The following is a 13,443-nucleotide window of genomic DNA, read 5'->3' as shown; positions in this document are numbered from 1 at the left end:
TTGAGTTCGATCACCTCCTTTATGAAGTGGCACAATCTTGCCCTCCTTCCACTCTTTAGGAACTTGACCAAGTGCAAGACTCATTTTAAAAAAATATATCAAGGCAGGTGTCAACTCTCTGGCACATTCCTTCAAAATACACGGTGATATATTATCAAGTCCCACAGCCTTATTTACATCTAGTTTACTCAACTCCCCAAACACTTCTTGCTCACTTACAGTCAGACTCTCCCCCCCCCCATCATCAACTGCTCTTAATCTCTCCATGAAGTCACATTCACAAGATTGAAAGATCTTTATGAACTGCCCATTAAGTATCTCCACCACACATTCTGCAACAGCTGTCTTTATACCATTTCGTCCAGTCAATGCCATCCTTCCATAATCATTCTTTCTTTTGCTGGCTACACATCGAAAGAACTCCCTAGGATTCTTTTTGGCTTCATTAGCTAACTGCTGTTCATACCTCTCTTTAGCTACTCTCACCAACCAAGTCACCCCCCCCCCCTTGCCTGTTCTTTGTAAACCTCATGAAATTGATTACTTCTACTTCTCTTATGCTGCCTCCACAATGTCCTTTTTCTCTGTATTGCATGCTTAATCTCTTTATTCATCCATCTCACACCTACCTTATTTAACCTTCTCACCATGGTATACATTTAGACATTGCATCTACTAAATAGTTTTTGAAAATCCTCCAAGCTGCATTGATCTCTTTTCCAGCTAACTCCTCATTCCATGCTACACCTGCAAGCTGTCTCCTGAGCTCTTTATAATCACCCCCCCCCCCTTGTAGTTCCACATATACCCTTTTGTCACAGGTGTCCTTGCACTGCTGGCAACCACCCAGGTTTTGGAAGGAGTATAAAGAAAACAGTCTTTTCTTTATAAGAACTGCATTGCCCAAGAGCGGTACAAGGCACAGGCAACAAGTGTGATTGGTATAGTAAGTAAGGCCAAACCAAATTATTATTATCAGAGAAATACAGCTGATGAGGACAAAAGAAATCTGAAATTGTTTTTTTACTATGTTGCAAATAAAAGGAGGAATGACTATTGCAGGATGACCTTAAAAAGTACTCATGGTAGGGAGATAACGAAAGCAAACCAAATGGTTGAGTTACTGAGTTATCATTTTGCAAGGTGAACCATGTAAGTGTTAAGATTGCAATACTGGATGTGACACTGATTGATGGAGGAATAAAGGTCGAAATATTGGAGCAGTTTAGAATCTTGTGAATAATTGTATAGTGGAAGGTGCCAGTTGGTGGAAAGAAGGCAAAATAGTTCCAGCTCATAAATGAGGTTTCAAGACAGAAGTAGCAAATTATAGGATAATCAGCATTTCAGGAATGATGGTTAAGGTATTAACAAAATTGGTAAAAGACAATTCAGAACTGGGTGGATAGGAATATGATACTTTATAAGGAACAGCATGGTTTTGTGAAGGATAAGTCTTGCTTAATTTGCTTACTCTTTTATGATAAAGTAAGAATGGAGTTGATTTAAATAGACTGGCAGTAGGGGCAAAGTTAAATAGCTGTCTTTTTCTACATTATGAAAAAAAAAATAAAGAAATGGGGCCAGTGGTTTTGAGGCAGTATGGTGTGAGATAGAGGTGAATAAAATCAAATACTTCGTGGGATGTTGTTATAGACCTGGTAATGTGGATGGTGGTGATAGTGAAATGTATAGTCAAATAAGCCAAGCAAATAAGAAAAGGGTGATCATTATGGGTGATTTTAATTATGGCAATATAGACTGGAATGAAGAGATAGCAACTGGAAGTAAAGAAAATGAGTTTCTTGAGTTTTTGAGGGATAACTACCTCAGACAGTATGTAACAGAGGGCACAAGAGGATTAAGGGTCTTGGATTTGGTCATCTCATCGGAGGATGTAATTATCAATGAGGTATCAAATCATCCACCAATTGGTGAAAGTGACTATGAGGTGATTACTTGGGTGGTTGCCAGCAGTGCAAGGACCCCTGTGAAAAAAGGGTATATGTGGAACTACAAGGGGGATGATTATGAAGAGCTCAGGAGACAGCTTGCAGGTGTAGCATGGAATGAGGAGTTAGCTGGAAAAGAGATCAATGCAGCTTGGGGGATTTTCAAAAAATATTTAGTGGATGCAATGTCTAAATGTATACCACGGGTGAGAAGGTTAAATAAGTTAGGTGTGAGATGGATGAATAAAGAGATTAAGCATGCAATACAGAGAAAAAGGGCATTGTGGAGGCAGCATAAGAGAAGTGGAAGTAACCAATTTCATGAGTTCTACAAAGACCAGGCAAGAAGAGTGACTTGGTTGGTGAGAGTAGCTAAAGAGCGGTATGAACAGCAGTTAGCTAATGAAGCTAAAAAGAATCCTAGGGCGTTCTTTCGATATGTAGCCAGCAAAAGAAAGAATGATTATGGAAGGATGACATTGATTGGAGGAAATGGTATAAAGACAGCTGTTGCAGAATGTGTGGTGGAGATACTTAATGAGCAGTTCATAAAGATCTTTCAATCTTGTGAATGTGACTTCATGGAGAGAGCAGTTGATGATGGGGAGGAGAGACTGACTGTAAGTGAGCAAGAAGTGTTTGGGGATTTGAGTAAACTAGATGTAAATAAGGCAGTGGGACTTGATAATATATCACCGCGTATTCTGAAGGAATGTGCCAGAGAGTTGACACCTGCCTTGACATATTTTTTTAATACGAGTCTTGCACTTGGTCAAGTCCCTAAAGAGTGGAAGGAGGGCAAGATTGTGCCACTTCATAAAGGAGGTGATCGTACTCAAGCATCAAACTATAGGCCTATCTGTGCGTCAGGTGTTGTGGTTAAGTTGTTGGAGAAGCTTGTGAGAACTAGGATCCAGAGTTGGGTTGACAACAATGGTATAATCTTTGATGGACAGCATGGATTTGCTAAAGGGAGGTCGTGTTTTAGTAATCTACTTACTTATTACAATAAAGTGACTGCTTCCTTGGACAGAGGAGAAGGATACACAGTAATATATTTGGATTTTGCAAAAGCTTTTGATAGAGTACCTCATGATAAGTTGACAGTCAAACTAGAGCAGATGGGGTTGGATATTAGATTAGTGCATTGGATTGGAGACTGGCTATCTGATAAGTATCAACAAGTTCTGTATGGGGGTGCAATATCCAGGAAAAGGAAAGTCACTAGTGGAGTGCCTCAGGGATCTGTTTTAGGGCCATTACTATTTAACTTGTATATTAATGATATTGGCGAAGATTTGGATGGAGATATTCAGTTGTTTGCAGATGATGCAAAGTTGGGACGAACCATAAAGAGTAGTGAAGATGTTGTGGCCTTGCAAGAAGACTTGAATAAATTGAGTGATTGGGCAAGTAAATGGGGATGCAAGTTCAATGTTGCAAAATGTAAGGTTTTAAAATTTGGAAAACAAAGATGGGATGCAGAATTTATGCTTTGTGAGAATATATTGTTGGAAGTAGAGGAAATAAGAGATCTGGGAGTGATAGTGAATAAGGATCTAAAATTTAGGGGACACATCGCCAAAATCGTGAAGACAACACAAAGACTTCTGGGAATGATGAGGAGGACACTGATGTGTAGAAGTAGGGAGATTCTTGTTCCATTGTATAAGGCTTTGATTAGGCCACACATGGACTATTGTGCCCAGATTTGGTCACCTGGTTTTCAGAAGGATGAAGAGATGTTGGAAAGGGTCTAAAGGCGAATGACTAAGGTAGTTTCTGACCTCTGGAATGTCGAGTATGAGGAAAGATTGAAAAGATGTAATTTGCAGAGTCTAGTGGAGAGAAGGAAGAGGGGAGATATGATAGAGACCTACAAGTTGGTAAGGGGTTGTTATAGGATCAATGGTGGAGAAGTTCTACAGAGAATAGTGGGAGATTAGGAGAGAACCAGGTCATCCCTGGAAACTGTATAAAGAAGGTGTGAGTAGGGGAGTGAGAGGCAGGTTTTTTTCGTGCAGAGTTGTGAATGATTGGAATGCCTTGCCTGAGAGTGTGGTGTCTGCAAGGAGTTTGAATGTGTGAGAGATAAAAGGACCTCCTAGATGAGTCTTTGACTCCATGAGGTCTTGTTTAATAATAATAATAATAATAATAATAATAATAACTACCGTGTTAGAACAAAACTTTAGTTTAATATAAACCAAAATGAGCACTCAGCGGTTTGACCTTCATATAAAGATCATCATCTGGAGCATACACATATATACAAAGAAACAAGCTGCATTATAATCTACATGGTTTGCTAAAGTTACTGACCAACCATTACAACAATTATTGGCCTTCCCTCTGGTGGAAAAAAAAAAACCTTTACTACATCAAAGCTAGAGTCCTATTATTATTATCTATTAGGTTACAAAATTAAATTGGGCTGGAGAGCAACATAACTATATAAGTATACATATAAATTCCAACCAACTGGTATGGAATTGTTTCCAATAAAAGCTGAAAATTGCTTAAAGTCCTAAAGTCAGGGTATGCTGGAAACTAAGTAGGCTGAATGTGTGGCATCCAAATTCTTGGAATTTTTATGCCACCATTATTGTTGAGATTAGGTTTGGTTAATCAGAATTTCACAGGCTTCTTTAAATTTTTGTTCATACCAGTTTTTTGTATGATGTAAAGAGCAGGTACTTTTCCAATCAATTAGGTGTAGCTTCTGCTTAATCTGGCCAAGTGTAATGCGATGCACTTTGGAAAGAAGGCATCACAAGCTGTGTACTACTATATTGATGGAAATGATCTGCAGGAAACTGATGAAGCAGGGACTTGCTGTGGGGAGGGGGGTTGTGGACAGGGAGTTTAAAGGGCATATTGTAAAGGTATCCAAAACAGCACATCAAATTACGTGGGTTGTTGAAGAAACATACTAACAAGCAGGGATAGGGAGGTTTATTATTGCCATTGACAGTACTTTAATAAGGCCATATCTGGATTACTGCACACGAATATGAATTCTGTGGGAAGGAAGGAGTGGGATCCAGAGGCAAGTGACAAAGATTGTGGCATGTCTGTGGAATGCTCCCTATGAGAATAAAATGATAGTCTGTGTGCTTCATAAAACTAGCTAATAGGGAAAATGGTAGAAAATGATGGAAACGATAACAAATTATTAAAGGAGCTTTATAGGATTGACACTGAAGACTTTTTTTTTCAGTACATGCAAGAAGGTAGAGAATGGGAGAGTCACCCATGGAAATTATGTTAAAGTATGGTAAGCAAGGGTGTTAAGACGACTTTTTTGCTTGTTGGGAGGGAAATGGGTGGAATAGATTCCAGAGATGGTTATGAGTGGTTTGTCAGTAAAAGAGTTTGAGGTATGATAGGTATTGTGTGCATAATGGCTAGTGTGCGAATAATGAGTATACCATGATGAGTCCTCTGATTCCATGGAGATACCTGTATAATAATAATAACAATGATAGTAACAATAATAAAAAGAAAACAGTATTAATCTGCTCTACCTACCTAGTACCTAGGTAGAGCAGATTAATATTGTTTTCTTTTACCACTTTTACTAGATACTAGGAACTAAATACTGAACATAGTACTTTCTCAGGCTATTTTAGGTTTAAAATTTAACAGTGAGTAGTTCACAGCAGGCTATGAAGTATGCCTATCACCTAAAGACACTTATAAAATCTATGCCTGTGGGTGGTTAGATTCTAAACTGACAGCCCACAACCTACCACCAACTTCAAAAAATTAAACATCAGCCTTCATTAGTTATGTTTCCATGAGCAATATACAGATAAGTTTGATGCTTTTTTTTTTTTTTTTTTTGCTACAGATAACCATTTTTTAGCCAATGGGTACCACTCCCAACTGAATATAAATATTTCTAGATCACTAACTTGTCCCTTCCCCTGTATTTCTTTCAAATTTAGAATAAATACAGTTAAGTGCATAACTATCCCATTTATTTGTATGTACTGTTGTGTTATGTTGAAGTCAGCATACAAAAACTGATTTATTATACATTTGTGTGTGTGTGTGTGTGTGTGTGTGTGTGTGCATGCGTGTGTGTGTGTGTGTGTGTGTGTGTGTGTGTGTGCGTGCGTGCGCATGCATGCATACATGCATTTATGTTGGTAACAGAAAAATTATTTCTGTTTCTATATTTCTAATGTTTACTTATCAATTCCTTTTACTGTTACTTTTAGACACCTGATAGAAAGTGGCTGATATTTGATGGCCCAGTAGATGCCATTTGGATTGAAAACATGAATACTGTTTTAGATGACAATAAAAAACTCTGTCTAATGAGTGGAGAAATCATTCAGCTGGCTCCAACAACAAATCTTATATTTGAGCCAATGGATCTTGAAGCCGCATCTCCTGCAACAGTTAAGTGTCATTCTCTTTTTAGTAGTTTTTTTAATTATTATTATTATCATGGAGTCCTAAGACTCATCGTAGAAATCCCAAACCACCAACACAATATTAATCATACCTGTCTCTTTGAAACTGTTAACAGTCAGAGCAACACAACTGATGGCAACCCATTTCATTTATCCACCACTCTCCAAGCAAAAAATCTAGTCCTCACATACCCTTGCTAACCACACTCTTGACCAACTTCCAGGAATGACCTATTGTTCTGTCACCTCTAGCCAAGTGCTGAAACATTTCCCCTACATCATTCTTATAAAAGCCTTAAAGTAACTTAAATGCTTCTATCATATCACCTCCTTTTGCCTATCAACTAACTTTCACAGATCACTCGCCTTTGGATTCTCTGTGTATTACTGTGTATCCCTAGACTAGTTTGAACACTGTCTTGTATACAGATAATTTAGTGTTCCGACTAATTTCTCTCTTATTCCATATGAATTTATTCAATTGACTTTCCACTATACCAGCTTTGCTGAATCTGTTGTCTATTTCTATATTTAATTTACCATCTTCAGTAAAAATCGTGCCTAAGTAGCTGAAATGCTTTACTTGTTCCACGCGTTCTCCATTCACAACACAGTTGACATTTTCAATGATTCTGCCTATTTTCACTGTCTTTGTCTTTTTATTGCTGACCTTCATACTATATCTATTACAACAGCAATTGAATTTAGTCAGAGAATCTTGCAGACTTGTAGCGGATTTATTTAGAAGTATAACATCATCCGCATAAAGCAAAGAGCTGACATTAACATCTCCAATTTTGATATCATGTTTAATACCACATTCCTTCATAATGTTATCCATATAGATAATGAATAACAGAGGGGATAATGTACATCCTTGTCTCACACCAGATTTAACATTAAACCATCTTCCTGTACTTCCTTCAATTCTAACTGCTGACTTACAACTCGAATAAAGACTAAGTATTGCTTGATATAATGCCCCATTGACACCATATAACTGCAGTGTATTGAATAGCTTCTCTCTTGGCACCTTGTCATATGCCTTTTCCAAATTGACAAAACTTAAATACAGATCTTTGTTATATTCCCATGCTTTCTCGACTGTTTGTTGTAAAGTGAAGATTTAATCCTGACAGCCTCTATTTGGCCTGAATCTAGCTTGTTCTTCACCAAGCTTTTCTTCTACAATTCTTCTCAACCATTTCTCAAATATACTTGCATAGATCTTGCCAGGAACACTCAGTAGGGAAATACCTCTGTAATTCTCACATTCAGTTTTATTTCCCTTTTTATATATGGGTACTACAAGAGCTCTACTCCAATCATCAGGAATTCGTCCCTCTGTCCAGGCTTTCTGAACTGTGCAGTGCAGCCACTGTAAGACTCTTATACCACCATACTTCAGCATTTCTGGTCGAATATCATCTACTCCTGCTGCCTTTCCACATTTCAAGCCTTTGATGGCTTTTTCTACTTCAAGTATGGATATGTATTCCTGACTGCATGCCTGGTCAGTGTTTTTTACTACTGTGCTGTCATCACTGCTTGTTTCATTTAGCAGTTTTTCAAAGTAATTACTCCATACTTCAAGGATATCTTTTTTCTCCTGTTTTCATGTCACCTTTATCATCTCTAACTCCTTTTACAGCACTCTTTCCTCCATTCCTAAGCTTCTTCAACAACCTCCAGAATATTTTGCCACCTTCTTGATATTTATTTTCTATATTCTTGCCAAAGTCCTCCCATGACTTTTGTTTAGCTAGTTTTACACACTGCTTAGCTTTCTTCCATTTGCCTCTATATTCTGTAAGAGTAAAAGCTGACTTATTTGCCAGGAACTTTTGATGTGCTTTCTTCTTTTCCTTCACTGCCTCTTTAGCTTCCTTTGTCCACCAGGGAGTTCTGATTTTTTTATCCTTGCACACAACCTCACCACATGCCTCTCTGGCAGAATCAATCAATGTTTTCTTCAGAGTTTGCTACTGAATCTCCAAGGTTTGATTCCTGTTCTCAAACTCTTTTCATTTTTTCTTCAATAATCTTTGTGTATTTTAGCCTACAGTTCACATCTGAGAGCTGCTCAACTTTTATTCGATTTAAAACTTTCTTACATGTCATTCTTTTCAATATGAAATTCAATTTTATCCTGCTCAAGACTAAATAGTGATCTCTTCCAATTTCAAATCCTCTGTACACTCTGGTGTCCTGCACCAGGGAGAAAACATCACTATCAACAATAACATAGTCAATGAGACTTTTCTTATTCCTAGCCTCTTCTCTCCATGTGAATTTGTGCACATTTTTATGTTGGAACATGGTGTTAGTAATTATTAGTAATTATTATTAGCTTTGCTCTTTTCTCCAAATTTTCCCAAAATATTTTTGTATGTCTCACAATCATTTCCTACTCTGCTATTTAGATCCTCAACACGGACCAACTTTTCCTATTTCATTGTATCAGCTGCTTTCTCTAGCTCCTCAAAAAATTCCTTCACATCTAACTTAGTAGAACCTACTGTGGGAACTCTTAGGCACAAATAAGTCTCATTGTCCATTTCACCATTCTCATATTTGCCCACATTACTCTACTTGAGACTGACTGCCATTCAAGAAGATTAGCCTCGTATTTTGTGTTGAATACTATGGGTACTCCTTCTTTTCCTTGATTGTCATTGCCTGAATATAACATTTTGTATTTATTGCTCAGAAAGATCTCACCAGTTTTGGTCTTTTTGTTTCAGTCACCCCAATTATATCAATCTGGTACTTATCTAATTCCTCAGCTAGATCCCCTCACAACCATAATGTAGAATTATGTAATATAGAAGACAAATAAGAAGGCCTTGGCTCACGGGTTCCCTATTCGAAGATTGGCTTATGCATCACTTTGTTCCTGAAGTGAAATTTTATTGTGAGAAAAAACAAATTCCATTTAAAGTGCTTCTGATAATTGACAGTGTATCTAGCCATCCCTCATTAGTAGCTTACATTTGCCATAATGTAAAAATAGTCTTTTTACCACCCAAATACAACTTCTTTTTTACATCCAATGGATCAGGGAGTGATTGCGATGTGATTTAAAGCACATTGTCTCAAAGACACTTTTGAAATGTTAATAGAAGCAACTGATAAAGATGGAAACTTTTCTATCAAAAAGTTTTGGAAGAGATTCAACATTTTAAATGCAATACGGGTAATGCAGAGCGCCTGGCATAAAGTTTCCAAAAAAACTATAAAAGGATTATGGCATAAACTTTGTCCTCAATTTCATGATAATTTCGAAGGCTTTGAAGACCCAACAAAGATTGTAAATTCTGAAACTCAAGCAATCTTAGGTTATGGTTAACACATTCGCTGCCAACTACGAGTATACTTGTAGTTGGTAAACCAGCTACACAAGCCAGCTAGAAGTATACTCGTATGACGCTTACCGCCGGCAACGAGATTACTGTACTGACCTTGAAGAAGTGAAAATGTTTGTCTTGTGGAGCTAGCATCAAAACTGTGTATTCTCATAGATAGTATATACTCTGCACAAGCCAACTACGAGTATATTCGTATGATGCTTACCGCCGGCAACGAGATTACTGTACTGACCTTGAAGAAGTGAAATTGCTTGGCATATGGGAACATACTATGCCGAAGTAGCGTGGTAGCGAACGTGTTAACCAGTTGCAAATGGAAGTTTCGGAAAGGGATGTTAACGAGCTGCTTCAATCTCACACTGTGGAACTCTCACCCAATGATCTCCTTGAATTAAAGGAGCAAGAAATACACGAAGAAGAAAAAGACAAGGAAGATAACAAATATGAAGCTCCAACTCGGGTTTTCACTTTGAAAGGCCTAGAAGAAACATTTAAACCTCTTGAAAAAGTTCACGCAATCTTTGAATCACATGATCCAGACTTTGACCGATTTAGTAAATTTTCCTTTGCGAAACAAATAATGCTTCTGCTTGCTATTAAGCTATTTTAAATGAAAAGAAGCGAATGTCAACGAAGCATATGGCACTCGAGGCCTTCTTTGAAAAAAAAAATGCGCTGAAGCTTCCTAATGTTTCCTGGACTGTTTCAACGGCTGCCAATTCACCGGTGATATAGAAATGAGCTAATTTTTTTTTTCAAAAAATCTTTTTTAATTTTAAATTTTTCTTATGTTATTTTTTAAATATGTAAATCTTTGGCCAGTAAAGTCTTTTCTTATCATTTAGTATTCATTTTATATTTTTTATATTCCTTCTTACAAACGTAACTCTCTCTTATAGCATTATTTCTAAGGCAAATAAACTCCTGCTTTACGAATTCCCGATTAACGAATGGTCGCCAGGAACCATTTAATTCATAAAATGGGAACTGCCTGTAATTATCTCTTATTAAGTGTATAAATATCATTTTCTTCCTGCCGTATGATCTTTCTTTCTTCCAGTCTGTGTTTCTGAGTTGAAGTCCCCATAATAATTATGGCTTGCACTCATTGTACTAATCTACTGATTAGTACAATGAGTGCAAGCATGTCTTTCACATCCCCCCCCCTTCCCTGATATTTTGTTTTGTTGGTTTCAATCCCACAAAAGATTGACTCAGAAGAACTGTCGTCTGCATGGCTAATCTTATCATTAGAAGTATCCCTCCCCCTGTCCTGTTTACTCTATTCTCCCTGAAAATAATCCATCACATTCTATCCCTGTAACTACATCATCTGTTGTTATCTAAGTCAGTGCTCCCCAAACTTCTGGATGTCAGAGAACCCTTTGGAAAAATTTAAATATTTCACAGTCTGCCCTCGAAAAAAATCATAATATAGGCATATATTATTATAATATTTATTATATTTATATTCAATACAAAATATACACAGCAAATATTGCAAAAATCAAATGCAAATATTACATTTTTAGCATCTTACATACACATTTGACATGGCACATTATCTCATATTTTTATATAGATAGATAGATATATTGTTATTGTACATTTGCAGTACAAGCACATGAAATGTAAAACAATTAGTAATAAAGAAAGAATTAAAAACATAAAAGAAGTTTAATAACAATTTAAATGGATGTGTTTCAATACTCTACACCAATATCTGGTGAAATATTTGAAACTGCAATTCTTAGATTTCTGCTTTGAAATGAAACTTATATGAATAAGCATATATTTACTAATTTTCATTATGCACCGAAATATGCAGGAAGCAAGCTGTGATTTTTTTAAATTAAATGTGTGATTTTTTAAATTAAAATATAAAAAATAACAAAAAAGAAATAATAAATAATAAAAATTAAATACATTTCTTTTAAGATAAAAAACTACTTAGTCTTAAAAGATTTTAAATTTGTTTTTGAAAAAGATATTTCATTTTAAATTTGAAAAAAGATATTTCATGCCCCCCCTTCCTCAACAGAACCTATGGCCCACAGTTTGGGAAGCGCTGATCTAAGTCTCACTAACCTAAGCCAGCAAAGGTTGGTTGATTGGTAGAGCCTCTGCTACTGATGGCTCAGTTAAGTAAATTTGAGCATGATTAGTAGTTGGAAGGGGGCCAATCGTTCACTGCTCTTGGCACACTCTCCCTCGATGAGTCTTTGGACTCCCTGGAGGCGTCAAATAATAATAATAATAATAATAATAACCTTTAACTTTTGTCAAGGTTGAACTAACCAATTCCAAAAACTCCTCCCTCCTGTTCCCTGCAGCATCCCTGTTGGCCCCAACCCTCTTTACTTCTTAAATTGACTACCCTATTCAACTACCCTATTCAATGTGAGTGACTAGATTCTGCACGTGTTGATAATTCTCGTACTTATTTGCTTCATGGGCACCTTCACACAAAACATTCCTGCATCCACCCTAATTTCTTTAAAAGTTTCTTTCTTTGAGCTTCCACACTCTCAATGAACAAAGTTCCTTCTTGAAACCAAACTCTGAATTCATTTAGGTCAAGTCCATTAGTTTCTGTTCCTTCATCTATTCCTTCTACACAACCTATGTATTGATTCATTAGCTATCATTGCTCTCCTTCTTAGTTTGCTTCTATTGTAGCATGTCAACCAACTTACAAACTTACCTTCTTGCACTTCTTTTTCACTTCCAATAATTCTTTCACATCTTCCCTCAAACAGTACTTCTCACTTTTCAAGTCATTGGTTCCAGCCAAAACAATTAATTCTTTCACCCTTTAATTATTTCACTTCCTTTTCTGCATTCTGACAGCATTACTAATGCTATTAATTTTCACACCAGAGAAACGAGATTTTGTAGTGCTTTCATAAAGTATCTCCCTTATCATAGAATCACCATTAAAAATTATCGACGTACATCTTTATAAATTAAGGTTGATATAATACACATGTACATTATATGTGTATTGTTGATATAATATACACATGTACATTATATGTGTATTGTTGATATAATATACACATGATTATATACTAAATTTTTTTCTAAATATACCTGCACAAATAAAGAGACATTAACTTGAAGTTTTATGATCAAAAGCTGGAAGTTGTGCATTTGTTTCTGCAGAAAGATAAGTAATATTGGTTTATGTTTTGATTTGAAATTATCATTGTGTGTTTTGATTAGTTAATGTGAGAGAGTATTAGTAAATTGTTATTTTAATATATAATATACACTATGTCCAAAATAAAACTAAGGACGATCTCCACTGTTACCTGTATATGAAAAAAAATTCATAATTACAGCCAAATGTAGACATAAATTTATTGCCAGCATACTAATAAATTATTTCACACAAAAAATGTGTTGTAAATGTCATGCAAATTAAATTGCAATACATTTTTGGCAAAAGTTACAAATTTTCAAAGGATGTAGTTAAAGAATTAATCTATAGTTCTTACAAAAAACTATATGGGGAGACATTCCAGTATGGAACATGTCCACTCTGAACTATGATGCAGCTCTCACAATATTGTACCATGCTTAGCACTAAGTGATTCAGGAGTTCTTGGGGCAAACTGGCCCACTCCTCCTTTAGAACAAGGGTAAAGCCATGTTTGTTTTCATAAGCATCATCAATACAAGATCACAGAATGATAT

The 13,443-nt window shown here is 36.3% G+C and overlaps 1 protein-coding gene across 1 annotated transcript in view; it reads left to right on the top strand.

Moving 5' to 3' along the window:
• Dhc36C (Dynein heavy chain at 36C) overlaps nucleotides 1–13,443 on the top strand; it is a 1,350,914-nt gene that overhangs the window by 284,929 nt on the left and 1,052,542 nt on the right. Inside the window, 1 exon segment of the mRNA XM_090395101.1 lies at nucleotides 6,179–6,361. Within this exon segment, the coding sequence (XP_090251227.1) occupies nucleotides 6,179–6,361 (183 nt within the window).

The sequence above is a fragment of the Typopeltis vanoorti genome, chromosome 7, assembly GCF_054136105.1.
Source record: "Typopeltis vanoorti isolate ZY-2024b chromosome 7, IOZ_Tvanoo_1.0, whole genome shotgun sequence".
In the NCBI taxonomy this organism is placed as follows: Eukaryota; Metazoa; Arthropoda; class Arachnida; order Uropygi; family Thelyphonidae; genus Typopeltis; species Typopeltis vanoorti.
The sequence above is the reverse complement of the archived record's forward strand: the minus strand, read 5'-3'. Positions and strand labels throughout refer to the sequence as shown.